Genomic DNA, 21,180 nt, shown 5'->3' with positions numbered 1-21,180 from the left:
CAGCTGTTTATTGCAGCAGCTCTGGCTACTAGCTCTGCGGGCAAATGGTGCCTCTGGAACGGATGGGGTGGCAGCTCAGAGACCAGGGATGGCAGCAGCAGCTGCCCAGAAGACTCCCAAAGAGAGGGGAGAGGAGAGGAGGCTGTGTGAACACCCCATGAGGAAGGGTGTTAGAAAAAGGGTGAGAGGCTGCCAGCTCCGTAGGCAAGGGGTGACATAACTGGGCTCCTCAGACCCACAGGGATACCAAAGAAGTTGGTCATGGAGCCGTGGACTCAGAAAGGTTGAAAACCTCTGCCATTGGTCTTCAACCTGATTCAAAGCGGGTCACTGTAGAAGCACTACCACCATGCAAATATATGGTAAAAAATTAAGAAACAGGTCTCCAAATGCATGTTGGGGTTAAAGGTGGGTCCTGGAAAAGTTGAAGATACCTGCCCTATGCAACCCCACAATACTTGCTTGTTTCTGATTAATATTGGTTTGGTGTTGTTTCTATTAGTTTAGCCTATGAGTTGTTCACAAGATTCTGTTCCGAATAGAACACCCTGTGATTACCACAAAGGAGTGTACAATGTGACGTGTGAATTGTTATTAGGCAGTCCTATTTCATAACTTGCTCACTGCACTGTTAAAGGATTGATAAAGAAAGCAAATTGCTGAAGCTGGTTAATGTGCCCGGATGTTGTCTCCAGACCTCACTGAAGCAGCAGTTGAAATGACCAGAAATTGAATTAGAAAGTGTAGGGTAACTGACAACATACATCAAAACATTCACAAAACCACATGCCTAGATTGCAAACATGTGATCAGAACACAGACTGACAAAATCTAGAGTCCATTGTGATTCATCTCCCAGGATAAGTGTGCAATGTGGAAAGCCCACTTCATTTTATAACACCCTCAGAACGTTACGTTGTACTTAAATCTCATTGAAATTGTTGAGACCGTCTCACCAGAAGTTGCCTTGTCCCATTGATTTTAGTGATACTTAAGTGCAAGGACTCATTATTTGTGCAGACTTTCTTTGAAAAAGATTGAATGTGGACCCATTTAACACAATTCGAAAACTTTCCCCAAATTACCATTTCCCCATTACCATGAAAGTCCTTTCCCCTCCCATCCCCACAGATAGGGAGATTTGTAGCTTAGAATTCTTGCAACAATTTTGATTTCCATGTCCCTTGAATGTTATTCCCATCCAAGCCTATTATTGGGGCTTTGGGGGTGGCAGGGGGGAGGAGAATACATGGGTCTTTCCCACCCCATGACAAATTTATGAAGCCAGCTCCATCCATGGGCTGTGCAAGACTTGAATTTTGAGGAAACAAATTACAAAAGCACTAAGCAACTAATCAACTCATTCATGCAACTAAATAAAAGGGGAACCTGTCATTTTCCAGATTCCCCAATAGTACACCCTTCCCCCAGCTCATAGCAGTTCTCATAGCAGTTTCCTATCTCTAGCCCATTTTGTTCAGCATCCACATCCACTCACATATATTGCGGCTATATTTATCCAACACTTTTCCAGGAGGTCAAAGATACAAGGATGACAGAGCTTTACTGATTAGGATGGTTTTGCTTCTGAAACAAATTATAAGTGGGATGCATTTCAAAAAGCATTTCTAAATGTCAAGAGCCACAGAAGTTAAGAATGCAAGAAGAGCCTTGCTGGACCAATGAGGGTTGCCTGGAACCTTTGTTACATATATTTAAGCAGCGGGGGGAAACATTTCTCTTCTCCCAGGCCTTTGACTAATTTAAGCATCAATGTGGGGTGGGGATATGGTTTTTGTTTGCTACTATGTTATGTATTTTTGCGTTTTTATATTGTGAACTGCCATGTGATCCTTGGATGAAGGGCGGTATAGAAATTTAATACAGGCAGTGACCAATTTAGGCACATCCAAATGATGCGCAATCACACATGCATAGCACTGAACCTGGAAGCCCCAGTGGTGCAGCATGGGGGGTGCAGGGGGGCCGGGCGCACCGGGCGCAACATCTGGGGGTTAGGGGGCGCAAATCCACGGGTTAGGGGGTGCAAATTACTTGCCTTGCCCTGGGTGCTGACAACGCATGCTATGCCACTGAGTAGCCCCAAAACGTCATAAAAATGTCACAGAAAGGGCTGGAATGGGGCAGCACAGGAGTGAAGTCAAACCATTGGGTTAGCATCACTGAATTGACCTCCCCAATGTACAAGCCTGGGCAGTGTAGATGGAAGTCCTGGGCTGCCCAGACAATAGGACCCCCTCTCGGCCTTCTTTATGTGGTCCAAAGAAAGCAGAGCAATATGTTTGGCACCAGCTTGGTTGCAGTTGTTGTCAGAAGGAAGCATACAATATGCCATCCAAGGGACCAGATTTGTGTAGGGTTTACTCCTTAACCTTTTCTTCTCCTGCAGATAGCCTGCAGGGCAGCAGAGATTTAGGATCAGAGTTTTCCTTCTCCTAGATGGGCTACCCTCCCAGGTTGGCGAGCCCCCTGAGCCCCATCTGCTTACATTAAACAGTGGCAATTGTCACTTGCATAATTGCTAACACAGCAGAGCTGTTGCTTTAGCATAATATTTTGGATTGGCTCATGACCACCATCAGATTGCGACAATGTGCTGTTATTCTCCATCCCAGCTGCATCTCTGCTGGCACATTGCTCCCTAGATTTAAGCCTCAAGACTCTTTTTTTTTTAATGATTAACATCTGCTGAAAGGACTACTCAATGCCAGACTTGTGTTTTTGAACCAGCAAGCAGGTAGCTATTAAACTCCAGTGAGTTTTTTGTTTGTTTGTTTTTTTTTAAGTACAATTATCTTCATCTGTACTTCATCACAGTGCAGATTTAGATCAAGGCATAATCATATTTAGGGGGTCTTTTTGTTTCCTTCACCAATGAGACTCCTCAGGCTTGGTTCAGACACACAGCAGCCACCTCCATGCAAATGAACTAGTCCAGGCTGGCTTGGACACTTCTGTGTGACTACATTCTTCTTTTTTATTCTTTTTTTTCAGACCTGTTAAGCCTGGCGATAGTTTGAGGCATGTTAGTTACTAAGCACATGATGGCTGCTGATTTCATCAGCACACACACAAAAAGACTCTCAGGGCACCGTAAAGACTAGCAGATATATTGTGGCTTAAGCTTTCATGTGCTATGCTCCATTTTGTCAGGTGCATGACATGTTATCCCAAATTTTGTGTGTGTGTGTTGGTACACATATGTATGTATTCTACATAAACACTGGTAAAGGTAAAGGTACCCCTGCCCGTACGGGCCAGTCGTGTCTGACTCTAGGGTTGTGCGCCCATCTCACTTAAGAGGCCGGGGGCCAGCGCTGTCTGCAGACACTTCTGGGTCACATGGCCAGCGTGACAAGCTGCATCTGGTGAGCCAGCACAGCACACAGAAACACTGTTTACCTTCCCGCTAGTAAGCGGTCCCTATTTATCTACTTGCACTGGTGTGCTTTCGAACTGCTAGGTTGGCAGGTGCTGGGACTGAGCAATGGGAGCGCACCCCGCCGCGGGGATTCGAACCACCGACCTGACAATCGGCAAGTCCTAGGCGCTGAGGTTTTACCCACAGCACCACCCGCGTCCCTACATAAACACTGAGTTGTACCTAATTCTGCTAGTATGACCAGAAGGGACACTTGCCCCAGTGAACTCTCGACCTGTCTCCCCACTCATGGCTCCGGCAACCCTCAAAAGGCCACTTCCAGTGTTCACGGGATGCTCATTGTAGGCTGGAATGTGGGACAGAGCACTACAGGAGATGGGGTGTGGAATAGTCTGCAATCAGGCAAAAGCATCTTTGGTCAGCAGAGGAGAGCAATACTCTGCCCCACATCCCAGCCCTTTACTAAGGATCCCTGCCTTAACTGAGGAGAGGATTTTGGAAGGTAGCATGGGCCTGTAGGGGAGGAAAAGGTTGGGAATTCCCTTGTGCAAGCAACGTTTACGCTGGCATTCCCAAGGGAATACTGGGGAAATTGTAAAGAGTGGAGCCTATGAAAGTGAACTGTCATTCATTTTGTGGCTGTTTGTTTACAGTGGAGGCTGATTCTCTCTTCCAATGAGATCAGAATGGAGATCACCAACCAGGAGGAAGATTGCATTGGTGAGGCTGCCTACGGACCATACATTTAAAGCACATGTCTCCCCCCAAAGAATCCTGGGAAATGTAGTTTACCCCTCACAAAGCTACAATTCCCAGGATTCTTTGAGAAGAGTCATGTGCTTTAAATGTATGGCGTGTATGTAGCCTTGGGCACCAACCACTAGTAGTACAGCAGGAACAGAGGGGATATCTATAAAACTTTCTTAGCACTTCTCATGAGCAGGAACCACAGGAGATTTGGGGGAGGCGGGTAACAAAGCTGGTAGGAAGAAAGGAGGTGAGTTATCCAGGGATGAAGATGAGCCGGGGGACAAATTATGTCTTGCGTGAGCAAGGACATCTCTTCAGACTTCAGGTGGCCACAGGGCCTGGAGACAAACAGGTTGTGTATGTATAGTAGTGACCAGAGTAGGAATGACTGCTGGGAGGAGCACAGAGAGAAGAAATACTGTACAGTACCATGATGCAGTTGCAGCAGCATGTTTCTCCTATATTGGTCTCCACAGCTGGTACCTGCAGCCTTACAACAGTTTGACTTTACTCCCAAAGGTACACTCCTCCATTGTCTCCTGAGGCAGGTGGATGCCAACTGTCCACTAAGAGGTCAATATCAACAAACATCAACAGACAACCAACAGGAGACACTGCAGAATCCAAATACAGGGAGTGATAAGAACATAATTTAATCCCTGCCCTCCAGGGTGTTACAGTAAGGCAATGGCAGGCAAATACAGGGTGGAGAGAGACACCCTACTGCAGACAGACAGACAGACAATAAGTTTCCAAAACAAGCAAATGTAAAAAGTCTCAGTTGTTTATGGCTGCTTGATCCAGATAGTTCCAGCTTCCCTTTCTTGATCAAAGGCAGGCCCAGAAAGGAAAAGGGGAAAATAGAAGGTGAATAAAGGAGGGTCAACAGAGATTTGGGGTCAAAAGGGAGGGAGGAGAGGGTTGCAAAAATTGTCTCACATGTTACCGCCTTCACCACCAGAAATAAGCCTCCCTTGAGGAGTCTATTTTTTCCAATGCAGACAAGAACAGGTAGGTAGTCCATTTTTATCCAAGGTGGGCATTTGCCCATGCTTAGCCCCCACCCCACCCCCCTACAGTCCAGGTTCAGGAATCCCAGCCCTCCAGCCCTCTAGATGCTCCCTGCCTTTTCGCACCGTGTGGGCAAACAAGGTGTTCAGCGGGAGAAACAATACAATGGGCAGTCGCACCATTGGCTGAATCCCAGAAGAGAGGGAGGGAAAGCGGAGAAGCGCCGGAGACACCCAAAAGGATCTGCGGAGGCATCGCTATTGTAGGAAAGGAGGAGGAGGAGGAGGAGAGCACTGGGAAATTGAAAACAAACAGAACAGGGCCCCCAGTGCCTCCAGTTGGGAACTTCAAAGTATTTCTTCCGAGTATCCGGCGGGACTGGAAATGCAGTACTTTATATTCCCCACGTGGAATTAATAGCGCTGCCTAGTTCGGCGTTAGACTGAAAACGAAGGGATTGTTATACACAAAGAGTTTAAGGAGGCCGCTGATTTAGGAGGTCGAGGGATACCGATGGTGACCAGGAAAACCTTTTCGAGGCCAGTTTCTTTGCAAGGGGAGACGGGGACGCCAGTTGTTTTGAGACATGACAATCAAAATGCAGATGATGCTCGGCTCCCTTTCATTGTCAGGAAGGAAGGAAGGACACACCGGGGCTGAGACGCATCGCGATGCGACACCCCCCTTCTCTGCCCCCCCTTATGTGTCTTAACTGCCTTTGCCCTCATACGCTGGCGCGATGTATATTTATATGGCCGATATATATTTATACGGTTTATCCTGATCAGCAACTTTTCCAGAACAAACGTTCTACAGTATTGAACTGCGCTTAACTAACGCGCACTAAAAACAACTGCGCAAGTTGTGAATCTGGGAAATGGACACGAACACCACACACCCCCATTCCTAGGAAAGCATCTTTGGTCCGCGCGCTGCCTATTGTTTCCTTTCCGATCACCCCCGCGCGGGGGGGGGTTGTTGAAAGGAGAGGAGAGGGCTAATTATATTAAAAGCCTGGTTCTGTCCCTTTAAAAGAGCGGGAGAGAGTCGGCGGGGGGCGAACTCGGGGCCGCAAGATGAATTCATCGGCGGGCAGGGAAGGGCTCCCAACGGGTCACGTGGAGGGGCAGGAAATGATTGATGCACAAGGTTGCTGGGCGCGAAGAAATTTAATAGCCCCGCGCGAGGAGCGGCTTCCCACTTCAGCTACTTCGCCGGGCGCACACGCTTCGTTTGCACCAATGATGTCAGCGAGGCTCGACTCCGGATCCACCCCCCACGCGCCTCCCGCCCCCTTCCAGGCTCGCGATGAAAATATTGCCCTTCCTTCGAGGGAGCCCCTCCGGAAGTGGCTCCTCGAAAAGAAACTTACACTCAGCCTTTATGGTAGTGGCTTCGTGCTGGCGGCTGTGGACTTGGCCAAGCCTATGGCCATCGGGGCTTACTTCCGAGTAAACATGCCCGGGAGTGGGCTGCTACTGCTGCACGCCCAGCGGATCTGTGCAAGCAGGAGTCAAATACCGGCTGACTCAGGTGCAAGGGTTGCATCGGGAACGTGCAGGCAATAGGGGGCAGGGCTGGCTGAGCTGTCAAGGCGGCCACTAACTGCTGCACTTGGGGGTTTCAGCAGGGAGGGCTGAGCGACCTCGCCCCCCTGAAACCGACGTAACACGTGCGACTCCAAGCGAGCATAACTCCAGATCCCTTCCACAAGATGTAAGCGCATACTGGATCAGGGCTGAGGAGATGTGGATTCTCCCTCGCCCAGCCCTCAGCAGTCACGACCAGGGGTGCCAACTTGAATAAAATATTGAGGGGGTAAACCCCACCCCGAATAATCGATGACAAGATGCAGCTCACGCACACTATTTGCATGGCAATGCCCATCAACTTGGGGGGGGGGGGCGAAGGGACCTCGGCCTCTAAGGACTTGGCTTCTACGGTCACGAAGCTCTAATCTTACCTAGCTCTCTGGTTTGCTATGAGGATTTTCTTTTTTTTTTTAGCAATCTATTTTCATAAAAACCACGTGCGCCGCCCGGAGCCACTCGGAGGAAGGGCGAGATACGGATGTGACAAATACGGTGTTTTTAAACTTTGCTGGGAAGCTGCATCGTCCACCCGCTTTTGGCCACCGACTTTTGTGTGGCCCCGCTCTCTCCCTCACCATCGCAGGAAGGGGGATCGCTCGCTAATGATCTGAAAATCGCAGCTGCCGCTTCCCTGACGGTCCTGCTTAGAATTCACTAAAGGAAAGGGTCTCATTATGCAAATATTTCATTCCAGAAAGGGAAAGGGGGGGAGGGGAGATGTCAGTTATTTAAATATGACAGCTCGCCGTGCATCCTCTCTCCCCAACCCCCACCGCCGTCCCAAATTAAGGCTGCTTCTTCCTCCGGTTTACTCTCCCCTCCTCCCATCCATTCACATCAGCGAGGATCCCCGGAACACCCCTCCGAAGTGTGTGTGTTTTTCCCCCGATCGGAGGAAGGAAGGCTGAAAGGTGGCAGACCCCCCCCCCGCCCCGCCGGATAACTTCAGCGAGCGGTAGCGAAGCAGCCCCAAAGGAGCTTCCCTCCCCTCCGTCACTACCACGCCAGGATCCCTGATCCGATCCAGTCCCGGTTTGCAAGTAAGCGCCGGTTCCTTCGAGCGCAGAAGTAACCCTGAAAAGGTTAAGGAAAAGGAAAAGCCCCGCCATCCCCAGTCGCGCTGCCAAATCCCGCTCTCCCTTTAATGCCTGGGGGGATTAAGCTGGCTGTGTGTGCTGCAGACCAGAAGGAAAAACCGGGGAGGTTCCGAAGAAAACTACCCGCCTTTAACCACCAGGGTTAGGAAGACGCACACGCACCCCGCCCCCAGAACCTGCACACCGGGGCTTTCTGGATGATCTGGAGAGCAGCCAGATTTCACCCTCAACTGCACCCTGGCGGCGTCCACCGAGTGGATGCATTCCAGAATCGAGCTCCGGCATCCTCTACTTTTAAAAGCGGAAAAAAATAAATATATCGAACGGTATGCAAAGCCGATCGCCGGACTTCCTGCGCTTTATCAAAAGCAACCAGCCACCAACCCCAGTCATTCATCTAGAACAAGTCGGTCTCTCTCTCCCCATACACACACACACACACAAGTGTAATGGCTAATATGTCCCTACTGTCCTGCCATGAAAAGATCCGTGCTGCCCTTTTGCCAACAACGAGCCAGCCAAACGCTGGCGACTCAAACTCCTTCCCTCCCGCAGCTTTCAAGCCATCCCCGAACTGCAAACGGGGGGGAAACAACTCCCGAAACTGCAACCCGAGCGTTTTCCAAGCCAGTCCTTGTGCGCCCGCTTCCCACCAATCGATCTTTCTGTGCTGGACGCTGACAGCGCTGCAAAGGCAGCCCGGACGCCGCGCGCAGGACTCTGTCAAGTGCAACGCACCCCCTCGGGGATCCGTCAAAACCTTGCCGTTCCCGAGAGCCGAAAAAGCCCCGAGAGCTGCGAGCGGCGCCGGTGCCTCAGCGCCCAGAAACTCCGCTTTCTTTTCATCACCTCCAATCAATTAAGCAGGACGCGGACGTAACAATTTCTTCTTATTAATTACCGAGCGAGAGACTTCGTGTGTGTTGCACAAAAAAGAGAGAGAGAAAGAGAGAGGAGATAGGAAAGAAAAGAGCGAGGGAAGGGTAGAGCAGCTGGGAGTCTGGAGACGCCCGGTTCAGTCTGGCAGCATGCATCGGAAAGGCGCCCTTTTTCATATTTAAACCACGCGGAATATGTACATTTTTGATTCCTACTTACGCTTTCAGGGGGTTGTGAATGACAGTCGCCATTTTGCTACAATGTAACAGAATATTGTGTCTCGGAGTTCTAAAGGTTCGCTCAGGGGAAGCGCTCGGCCAATCGAGAAAGTGGATACCGGCCCGCCGCCCAATCAAGCGCTGAGGGCGGAGCCAGGGTTCTGCTAGTTATTAGGGGAGCTGTCAAAGCCCAGAGGTCACTCCCTTTCTGTGCAACTGTTAAGAGAGCAGGTCTTAAAGGGGCAGCGACGCGGCAGAGGGGCAATCGGCGCTCGAACTTAGATAGCGGGGAGTTTCAAGAGTTTTTAATAATAGTTTGGGTCCTTAAAAAAACAAACAAAACTGCACACGCACAGAGGCGAGCGTGGGGTGGGTGTGCGCGCGCGGGGGTGAAACATAGTTCGTTCATTGTTTCCACAGCTTCTCGTTTCCCGAAGAGCATCTCCTCCAACTATTCATATGCAAGGATTGGGTTCGTGCCATTTTATCGGGGGGGGGGTTACATGTGTGCTGACCCTCACTTCTGCAGTGCACGTTCTAGTTGTTCGGGGTATTAAAAAAACCCCAAACAAAACATGGTGGTCTCCATTTTGTTTCCCTTGATCTGCAGCCACTTTCCCCTTTAGGTTTCTTGGAACGCCGCTCGGTAATTACAGTGACTTCAGGGCAGCACCCTTCCCCCTCCGCCAGGAATTTCTCTGTGTCAGTCATCCAGCTTCTGCAGCCAGTGCACTAGTTACATAATGCACAGTGGCCAAACCGACCGCCTGTTTGTTTCACTCAAAGCAACTTTTTGGAAGCGTGATCGTCTGGGTGTAGCGTGTTGAGACCTGACCTCTCTGATCTTTTGACATGAGAAAAGGGAGCGGGAGGGAGGGAACTTCGCCTACATTTCATTAAAGCACATATAAGTGCTCCGAAGCAGCGAAGTAACTTCTCGGAGGCAGCAGGTCTTCTGACTGCAAGGGAAAGGAGTGGAGACGGAGCCCCATTTCTGGGAAAGACACCAAGACGTCTGAGTTTACCTGTGGCTAATTACATGAGTCTGCAAATGAATTACCCAGAAGAGGAGCTGAAAGATTTTTGATGTGTCTAAAGGCTGAAACCATACCCACTTGAGAGTAAGCTGAAATCCCATGCATGCTTACTTAGCAGTGAAGCCCATGGAACTCAATGAGACTAACTTTTGAGTGAACACACTCAGCAGGCATGTAAGTGAAACCTAATCATTGGACGTTTGAGCACTGAACTGTTAAGCATACTTTGGGTACTTCCAGAGAGGGACCTGGTATCATAAATGAGTCGTCGAGATCTACTTTTTCTGTGTGTGTGTTAGGCATGCTAGCTTCCACACATTCCTCTCCCCACCCCTGTAATGGATATTCATGGGTGTTCCACTACTTGCCATCCACACCAGGGTTGTTGCTTTTTGGTCTCTCCCCTCAGTTACTTCTCCCCTGGTATCCACTACCTTTTTAAATTACAGGCATGAACACAGGTATTTCTATACATCTGCATTCCTGAAGAAATTGCATCCTAAGAATTGTACGTGAGCCAGCATAGCCAGCCTTGTTCAGCTAGCTACCATGTTTTATTGGGGGGGGGGATGAAGGGTGGGGCTTTGGCCAGGGGACAATTTTTAAAATACTGCGGGTCTTGTCAAATACCTCTGTGTTTGTTTGTTTGTTTGTTTGTTTGTTTGTTTGTTTGTTTGTTAATTAAAGGGGGTCAGGTGTTCATACAGTGATTACAACCTCTCAGGAGATATTGAGAGAGTCTCTCCTCCAAACCAGATGTGAAGCAATCGGTAGAAATAGGAGTCTGGGCAACTGGAAACAAAACAGGACAACCTACTGAAACAATAGGGACAACGCGGGTGGCGCTGTGGTCTAAACCACAGAGCCTAGGGCTTGCCGATCAGAAGGTCAGCAGTTCGAATCCCCGTGACGGGGTGAACTCCCGTTGCTTGGTCCCTGCTCCTGCCAACCCAGCAGTTCGAAAGCACGTCAAAGTGCAAGTAGATAAATAGGTACCGCTCTGGCAGGAAGGTAAACGGTGTTTCTGTGCACTGCTCTGGTTCGCCAGAAGCGGCTTAGTCATGCTGGCCACATGACCCGGAAGCTGTACGCCGGCTCCCTCGGCCAGTAAAGCGAGATGAGCACCGCAACCCCAGAGTCTTCCGCAAGTGGACCTAATGGTCAGGGGTCCCTTTATCTTTACCTTTACTGAACACATGACAAAACACTCACCCTAAAAATTGCACTAACAAGCTGGGAGCAGTTGCAAGTGTACACTGGGCTAGTTTTACATATCTGATTTTCCACATTAAGGGGAAATCCAGACTAAATGTAAACAAACAAGTTTGCCTATACCTGGGCTAGAGGTTTCCTGTCTCTGCTTTAGATGGCAGAGTATATTATTCATCTTACTTCAAAATGTGGCAAATCAGCCCTGGGACATTTGGAGGCCCTCCTGTGAAGTGGAGTCCTAAGCTTTGATTGTGAGCAAGGAACTTGTTCCAACACAATGCTCCATCTGTGGTCCTGTAAGCTGTATGTCTGGTTGTCTGTAGTTCTGCACATGCTCTTAACTCAAGAGGGATGATCTGTTGGGAACAGATTCCCAACAGTTTTGAACAACGCCTCCTATGAATGGAGTTTGTACTCTGCTACTGTGGGAACGATGGCATCCTCTAACATAGTGGAGGGTGTGACTACTACCCAGGCTCAGCTTCCACAAAGGATACTCCAGTCAATGAAATTGTTGCTAGATCAAATATTGGGGGATGGGACGGGACCAGAAAGGTGTTTTTTATTTCATGCAGAAATCAAAGGCATGCAGTGTGTGATAGGAGACATCTACCCTGGACATGCCTTTACAGTTAAATGCAAGTTAATGCTGATACAAGGCATCTGCAAGGCATACCTAACCTACCCCATATGCAGTGCAGTGCACATCTGGCCTGCTTTGACACCATATGGAAGCTAGTGTGGGTGTGGTGTGGCATGCTGTTACTGCACTGAACATTTTATTAGTCTGAAGGGCAACTTTCCTCGCTTCGAAATACTGCTCTACAAACATGCGCATAGACAGAAACCACAGAAATCAGGCCTCCCAATTTACATCTTTATCAAAAGGCAAACTGGGCACATTTGTTTTTGTTGAACTTTGCGTAATTGTACAAATAAACCCACAATAGTATCTTGATGAGAAATAACTGGAAAGAGGAAGAGAATGTCAGGAGGATTGCTACCTGGGAATGTATCACTGCACAGTTTGCATCCCAGATTAAACCGAAGGGTGGCAGTCATGGATTTAAGGGAACCGAATCGCACTTGCACCTTCCTAGAGACAGTCATTGCGACTGCGTGTGGAATGATATTGTAATAAAGGGGGCAACAGAAAGAGCAAAAAACCCATAAATCATCTTTGTCCAGCAGCACTAAACAGTTGCTTATCAGCTTGTAGTGCAGATCTGACTTGTGTTTCAACTAAATCTGGTCTCATGCCATGCAGTCCTATACATGCTTGCCCAGGAGTGTGCGCTTAAGACTGCAGCCACAGTAGTCTTAAACAAAAGAGAGAAAGGACCATAGTTCAGTATTATTTTCATGTTCTCCAGTCCTACCATTAGGAAGCATAAGATGTTACCTGTTTGGGGGCTTCCCATGGGCAGCTGGTTGTCCAACATGTGAAAGAAGACATTGGATTAGATAGGCCTTTTGGCCTGATCCACCCAGCTTTTCTAAAGCAGTCTGCTGGCTACATACTTACATCGTTATACCATCGTAAGCAGGGGGCATTGGCCCCAAAATATCTCTGTACAAATGTGATGATTGAATCAAGGAATTGGGCAAATTTCACAATGGGTACAAGTCTTTGTGGGGGCAGGGGACGTATAAGAGGCCATGGTACAAACTAAGCCAAATGCAGCCCATCGGCCATGGATTATGCCCTTCAAGGTGTCCAACATGACAACAGCAACTCTTTTTGCAGTGTGAGGCAGAGAAGAAAACAGGGGCCTTATCGAGTCCCTGACAGGCCACAGCACACACCTCGCGGGATGTTCAGCTTGGTAACTCTCCAGTTGTTCCAGACTGATACATGATATCAGTAGATTTTGTCTTCATCCTGAAAGCAAAGTGGATTTTGGGGGGAGAGGAATTGAGAGTGTGTGTATTGTTGTTGTTCTTGTTGTTATTGGTTTAGAAGTGGCCTAGATATTCAATTGATCCAAAGGATCCACATAGAAAGTTTATGTTGTGAGATGTTATAAGCAGGGCTGTTTGCTGCATGGATAAAGTAATATGTGCATAAAGGTAAAGGTAAAGGTACCCCTGCCCGTACGGGCCAGTCTTGACAGACTCTGGGGTTGTGCGCCCATCTCACTTAAGAGGCCAGGGGCCAGCGCTGTCCGGAGACACTTCCGGGTCACGTGGCCAGCGTGACAAAGCTGCATTTGGCGAGCCAGAGCCGCACACGGAAACGCCGTTTACCTTCCCGCTGGTAAGCGGTCCCTATTTATCTACTTGCACCCGGAGGTGCTTTCGAACTGCTAGGTTGGCAGGCGCTGGGACCGAGCAGCGCGAGCGCACCCCGCCGCAGGGATTCGAACCGCCGACCTTTCGATCGGCAAGTCCTAGGCGCTGAGGCTTTAACCCACAGCGCCACCTGCGTCCCACCAATATGTGCATAGACTAGTTCAAAAATACCTTAGGTCAGGTACCAAATATAAAGTTCTATGAAACTACACAATAAGAGTGCATACCCTATTGGTGCACCTTGTAATTAAAGGATGTATTTCTGGCTGCTGTAACACTTCTTTGGGGAGGCTGTTTATCAGCTAATACAAAGGAGAGGTTGGAACTGGTCCAGCCCTTTGAGCAACCTAAAAATCAAAGGGGAACCAGATAAGAATTTCATAAAGAAGATATGCTGCAAAGTCCAGGAATGCTTCTTCCAAGATAAGCAACTCTCACTTATCTTCTGCAGAGCTCCGGCATTCAGGAGTGTGGGAATCTTTCCTTAAAATAACTGACACCTGTCAAAGTTGTTTGCAACTCACATCCTCTCATGAGATACATAAACAACTCTTTGACTGCAGCATCGGAAAGAAGTTGCAGCTGCAAGTGTACCAAGCTCAGTGGTTTTAAAAAAGTACATGCCATTGTTTTAAAGTCTGGTATCTCTGGGTGGCCACAAAGAACATATTTAGCCTCTAAAGTCTCTCTTTAAGCGTATATACTTGGGATGAATTTGTCTCATAATTCACATAACAGGAAATTTAAACTAATTTGTCCTCTTGGGTTTCATTATACACAGGCAAGGGAAAGCTTGAGTGCAGTTGGACATGTATTCTGGAACTTAAGAAGGCTGATTTCAAAAAGCTTAAGGAAATAGCAGGTGAAGTCCCATGGTCAGAAATACTCATGGAGAAGGGAGTCCAAGATGAATGGGAGTTTCTTAAAGGTGAACTACTGAAGGCACAAAGGCAGTCAATTCCAACATGAAAGAAAAGTGGGAGGCACCCAAGGAAACCAGTGTGACTGCATAAGGAGCTTACAGATGAGCTGAGATGTAAGAAGGGAATGTACAAGAAATGAAAGAAAGGAGAAATCACAAAGGAAGAGTATACACCAACAGGTGCAGGGAGTAGGTCAGGCAAGCCAAAGCTCAGAATGAAATCAGGCTTGCAAGAGAGGTTAAAAATAATAATAAAAGGTTTATTCAGCTATGTTTGAAGCAAGAGGAACAAGCAAGTAGTATGTCCCTTGTGTGGAGATGATGGAGAAATGCTATTGGGTGACAGAGAGAAGGTAGAACTGCTACTTTGCCTCTATTTTCACAAAAAAAGAAAGCAGTGCCCAACCTGGTGATAACAGAATAAATAATGCAAGGAGGGAGCTGGATCCCAAGACAGGAAAAGAGGTGTTAAGGGAACACCTAACCTTAAATGACTTCAAATCTCCAGGGCCTGATGAGCTGCACCCAAGGGTACTAAAGCAGCTTGTGGGTGTAATTTCAGAGCCTCTGTCTATAACCATTGAGAATTCTTGGAGAACAGGTCAGGTCCCTGCATACTGGAGTCAGGCAACTGTTTTTCCCATCTTCAGAAGGGCTGGGGGGTAGGGAGAAGATCAAGAGCCGATAATATAACAGTCAGTCTGTGAGCACTTAGAAAAGGATGCTGTGATTACTAAGACCTAGCATGGACATCTCAAAAATAAGTCGTGCCAGATGAATCTCATTTCTTTCTCTCTCTCTCTCTTTGATTGAGTTACAAGCTTGGTGGATCAGGGAAATGCTGTGGACATAGTATATCTTGATTTCAGTAAGTCTTTTTGAAAAAGTCCCCCATTATAGTATTGCGGAGAAACTGGTAAAACGTGGACTGGATGAGGTAACTAGCAGGTGGATTTGTAGCTGCTTGACTGATCAAACACAAACAGTGCTCACTAATGGTTCCTCATCATGCTAGAAAAAAGTGACAAGTGAGTTGCCGCAGTGTTCTGTCCTGGGCTTGTTGTTGTTCAACATCTTTATAAATGACTTGGATGAAGATATGGAGGGGGTGCTCATCAAATTTGTACATGACACCCAACTGGGAGGGGTGACCAGTGCTGTTGAATACAGAAATGGGATTCAAGATGACCTCTAACAACTGTGCCCAAACTAAAAAAAATGAATTTCAATAGGGACAAATGCAAGTTTATACAGTGGTACGTGTATACATATGCTTCAGGTTACATATGCTTCTGGTTACAGATTCCGCTAACACAGAAATAGTACCTCGGGTTAAGAACTTTGCTTCAGGATGAGAACAGAAATCGTGCTCCGGCGGCACAGCGGCAGCGGGAGGCCCCATTAGCTAAAGTGGTGCTTCAGGTTAAGAACAGTTTCAGGTTAGGAACGGACCTCCGGAATGAATTAAATACTTAACCTGAGGTACCACTGTACACTTAGATAGGAAGAACCAGCTTCACAAATATAACATGGAGGACACCTGGCTTGCCAGTAGTACATGTGGAAAGGATATAAGGGTCTTAGTAGACCACAAGCTTAACATGTCAAAAGTGTGATGCAGCAGCAAAAGATGCTAATGTTATTCTAGCCTGCATCAAGAGAAGTATAGTGTCCAGATCAAGGGAAGTAATAGTACAGCTTAATTCTACCTCAGTCAGATCACACCTGGAGTACTGTGTTCATTTCTAGGCACCACAATTTAAGAAGGATGCTGACAAGCTGGAATGTGTGCTGAAGAGGGTGGTGGCCAAGATGATCAAGGGTCTAGAAACCAAGCCTTATTAGGGAGCTTGGTATATTTAGCCTGGAAAAGAGAAGACTGAGGGGAGACATGATAGCCATCTTCAAATACCTAAAGGACTGCAATGGGGAGGATGGAGCAAGAAGTTAGTTGTTAACAAATTGTTCTGTACTTTGGCTTCAGCCTCTCTCAGCGTGACCATTTCACTCAGTTGGTCCCAATGTTCTAGTTGTCTTACCCTTAAGTAACACATTAGCAAAATGGCAGGCACTCTTTAATTTTTCCAGGTCTTGGTTACAACAAGCATTAACTTATCCAAATATATTTAGCCCACCTATAGTGCCAAAAACCCTTCAAGGCAGCTAACCATCCTTAGCTAAGATACAGCAATTAAAACAATGTTTTGGCACCATTATAGACAAGGCCATACCATACCTCAGGCAGTGGGGGAAGATGGAGCAGAGCCTTTAAGGACAAACTTAGTACAATGGTACCTCGGGTTACAGACGCTTCAGGTTACAGACTCTGCTCACCCAGAAATAGTACCTCAGGTTAAGAATGGACCTCCAAAACGAATTAAGTTCTTAACCCAAGGTACCACTGTAGTTATTTAGGTACCCCAGGCACAGGCCATGTAAGGCCTTATGGGGCACTTTGAATTGGGCTCAGAAACCAACTGGAAGAAAATGGAGTTGTTTCACAACTAGTGTCCCATGTTGTCTTTGGTCACTGTTAGCAAATCAGTGGACTTTTGGTGCAGATTTGTTTGACTTTTTCCACCATTGCTGTTCACCAAGTTGATGTTTTCTCTGAGGTCTCAAGGGTTGCCAAATTTTGAAAAGAAAAAAATAGGACACACTTGCCTAGAACAGCACGGGGAATCTTTGGGAACACACCGCCTCCCTTTCCTCTCATAGTGCAGCCGCATGACACAGTGCCTGGCCGCAGCCAGCATCTGGGGCCTTCCCAAATGTGCAGAGCCAGTGTGGTGTAGTGGTTAAGAGCGATAGACTCGTAATCTGGTGAACCGGGTTCTTGTCCCTGCTCCTCCACATGCAGCTGCTGGGTGACCTTGGGCCAGTCACACTTCTCTGAAGTCTCTCAGCCCCACTCACCTCACAGAGTGTTTGTTGTGGGGGAGAAAGGGAAAGGAGATTGTTAGCCGCTTTGAGACTCCTTAGGGTAGTGATAAAGTGGGATATCAAATCCAAACTACTATTACTACTCTTCTTCTTCTTCTTCTTCTTCTTCTTCTTCTTCTTCTTCTTCTTCTTCTTCTTCTTCTTCTTCTTCTTCTTCTTCTTCTTCTTCCCTTTCTGCCTATTTGCATACAACATGCTCTCCTCAGATCTCTCCAAAGGGCCCCCCATTATCTTGTTCTAGGGTTGACCCCCCCCCACTGAAAACAGGTTTAAATTTTTAGCATTGTTGAGTCCTGACTGAAGCTAAGTTCTGGCTGAAAACTGGGACACTTCAATTCATATTACATTACTCTTGCAAGAAGCAGGCAACTTCACTGCATGAAGAAATCTATCTAGCAGCAGAAACCTCCCTGTACCCTGAAAAAGTAGCATGATGATTAGCAGGCATGGCCTCACTTGGGCCCTACCAACCGTATGTACCCTCAAGATTGCCACTCCAGTATTCAGCCACAAGCCAAACCCATCTACATTCAAGTCAATGGGCACATGCAAACGATTCATAAATGTCTGTATGCAGTATGTATATTTCCCTGCAAATTCTTTCCTATATGTTGGTCTGTGTGCACACCTACAGCCTCAGATTAATTCAGATTAATATCAGATTAATATCATATCTGATTAATTCAGATATGTGCAAATACATGTTAATGCACATGTAAACCAGTTTGCCTGGTTGACAACCACAGAAATTTTACTGGCAAAGCCTTACAGACTAAGAAAAGGGCTTTGTTTTTGGATTCAGTCCATTTGAGTCAGCTAAATCCAAGAGCTGTAAACTTCACCATGAATAATGGATAGAAAATTAGAGACACAAAACTTTGGAAAACATTCTCTCACTTACTAGTTTGTCAAATCTCCCTGTCTAGGCTCCATATTTCCCAGTCACAGAGCTGATGAGACTGTACAGAATTATCTAGAGAACACCAATAAGTCTGCAATAAATAGCTTAGGAAATAATTATATTGATATTAAAGTTATCATGTTTTAAGGACTTAATGTTAACTGTTTTGATAAATATAATGAATGTTCTAACTGTTGTGAAAAACATGTGGGAACTGGGGGGCAGGGTAGTACCTCTGGTGGGGGACATGACATGCTCCTTCTGGGGTAGTTTGTTCATCTTTATTTATTTATTTATTTATTTAATTTTTATTTTATTTACAACATAACACAACCCCCCCCATCCCCCCAATACACAAATCCACCCTCATTAAACGTGAACATAACATACAGTAAGCATAACATACAATACAAACAACCAAATAAAAGACTTCCTTTATCCTGTATCTGGCCTCCTTATTTACTTCTTATAAACTATTTCCTTTATGAATAATTATTAAGATTTTTCTAATTATAACTTAAATATCCACAAAGTCTCCTGCAGACATTAATCGAAACAAGTCCAGGTATGTATTTTGGGGCACTGTTTTGTGAAGTATTCTCTGCATTTTCCGCATGCTTTTTGAAACTTGTCTAGTGTGATCTCTAATTCCCTCTGTTGATCTAGCCAGTTCAATATACTCTTAACAGTTTATCTTGCCATTCCTTTTTTGTTGGCAAAGTCCCCCCCCCCCCAGTTTTTAGCAATTAGGATCCTTGCCGCTCCTGTGGCATAGAGGAATATTTTCTGATCTTCTCTTGCTATACCCGTGTCTATTATCCTTAGTAGAAAAGCTTCTGTATTTTTCATAAAGTTATACTTAAACATTTTTTTAAGCTCATCATATACTGTGTTCCAGAAGCTTTTGATTTTTTCACAGGTCCACCAAACATGTATAAGTGTCCCCTCTGTTTTACCACACCTCCAGCATAGATTTGTTTTTGTCTTATACATTTTAGCTATTTTTGTAGGTGTTAAGTACCATCTATAAAACATCTTGATTAGGTTTCCCCTCAATACTTCACAGACTGTAAATTTCCAGGTCTTTCTCCATAGTTCTTCCCATGCTGTTAAGTTAATGGTTTTCCCAATATCAAAAGCCCACTTGATCATTACCTCCTTGACCTGTTCGTCTTTGACCTCCCACTCCAATAATGTATCATACATTTTTATATTACCTTGGTTTTGTTTTGTAATAACACTTTTTCTAATAATGAAGGTTCATTTGAGAAACCCTTTTTCTTATGTGTCCTGAACACTTCATTTTCGGCAACACGTTCATTTTAACCACCGATACTTCTAATATTCTTTCAATTATCTGTAGTATGCTTTCTTTGGGGTTTTCAATAGTCAGAATCAGATCATCTGCAAATGCTTTGATCTTATATTCCTTTTTCCCTAATGAGATACCTTTTATTTTAATATCATTTCTTATGGCATTCATCAATAATTCCAATACCATAATAAATAATAGTGGTGACAAGGGGTAACCTTGTCTTGTCCCCCTCCAAACAAAAATTCTTCTGTTATTTCATTATTAAGAATAAGTTTGGCTTTTTATTTCCTATATATTGCCTCTATAGCTTTAATATAATCTTCCCTCAGTTTCACTTCCTTTATGACCCTTTTCATGAAGTCCCACGACACCTGGTCGAATTCCTTTTCCGCATCAATTGATATTAAAGCAGCCTTTTTGTCTGATCTTTCTTCTAGGTATTCTAGTAAATCTATTACATTCCTCATGTTGCTGTGTATGTATCTTTAGTCCCCACCCTGCACTCCACTCTCACCTGTGGCTCCTAGAAGCTGTCAGCATGCAACAGCGGCTACATCCTGGGAATGGCTTTGACTCGCTGGCTAAATCAGGTGAGGGTAGCCAATGGGTCTCAAACCCTCAGTGAGTTGGGGACTTCCCCCTGCAAGCAAATTCCAGCAGATTGAACAGAGGAGACCATCTGTGGGTCCAACAGTCAATAAGGCAGTTGCTGTAGAGGGGAGTGAGGGGCCGATGGGACTGATCAACCTGGGAAGGCAGCCCATCTAGGCGAAGGAAAATCTGACCCTGAACCTCTGCTGCCTTGTGGGATATCTTCAGGAGAAGGAAAGGCTAAGGAGGATACCCTTCGCAAAGCCAGAGTGGGGAGTGTCTAAGATGACTGGATGGTGCCTTGTATGCCTCCTTCTGGCAACTCTTGCAGCCAAGCTGGTGTCAAATGTATTGCTTTCCTTTGGACCACATCAGCATGACCGAGGGCGGGGGGGTCTTGTCTGGGCAAACCAGGACCTCCATCCACACTGCCCAGGCTTGTGCTCCAAGAGGGTCACTTCAGTACTGCTAACGCAGCAGTTTGACTCACCCTCAGGGGCGTCTTACCCATAGAGGCTAGTGGCGTGGGGCACCGCGGCACCAAGTTCTGTAGGGTGCCAGGGAAGTGGCGGAGGCTGGACGTGGTGCCTCCTGGCATCAGCTCGGCACCCTCACCCTTGCCCGCCATGCTGCGCTGAAGCAGTGCCGTGTCTGGAGCTTCTGTCTCCTGCGGCCACTGCAGCATGAAGCAGCCAGTTGAGCTGGGAGGCACTGCATCCAGCCTCCCCCTCTTCCCCGCAGGAGGAGCCACCCTCCAGCTGCTGCCCGCCTCCTCCAGCCCCACCGGAAGTGTCATCCTCCCTAAAAAACTCTGGGAAACATGGGAGGGTGCCAGAGGGAGCTTTGCACCACAGCACCGGATATACTTAAGATGGCTCTGCTCACCCTTAGCAGTGGTGGACATTAGAGTCTCAAATTTCAGTTGTGCCATGTACAACGCCAAAATCCAGCACCCCTTGCCTCTTGCTTTTTGTTGGATATCATAGTTGTAGTGGATGTAATAGTTGCAGAAGCTCT

At 46.7% G+C, this 21,180-nt stretch overlaps 1 protein-coding gene across 2 annotated transcripts in view; it reads right to left on the bottom strand.

Annotated features, from left to right (window-relative positions):
• Positions 1-9,037, bottom strand: part of DPF3 (double PHD fingers 3) — a 186,281-nt gene extending 177,244 nt beyond the window's left edge. For both annotated transcript variants that reach the window (XM_081890788.1, XM_081890789.1), the window contains exon 1: positions 8,952-9,037. In XM_081890788.1, the coding sequence (XP_081746914.1) occupies positions 8,952-8,983 (32 nt within the window). In that variant the 5' untranslated portion in view covers positions 8,984-9,037. The remainder of the gene's footprint in view (positions 1-8,951) is intronic.
• Positions 9,038-21,180: the final 12,143 nt, after the last annotated feature.

The sequence above is a fragment of the Podarcis melisellensis genome (assembly GCF_964234715.1).
Source record: "Podarcis melisellensis genome assembly, chromosome: 1".
In the NCBI taxonomy this organism is placed as follows: domain Eukaryota; kingdom Metazoa; phylum Chordata; class Lepidosauria; order Squamata; family Lacertidae; genus Podarcis; species Podarcis melisellensis.
The sequence above is the reverse complement of the archived record's forward strand: the minus strand, read 5'-3'. Positions and strand labels throughout refer to the sequence as shown.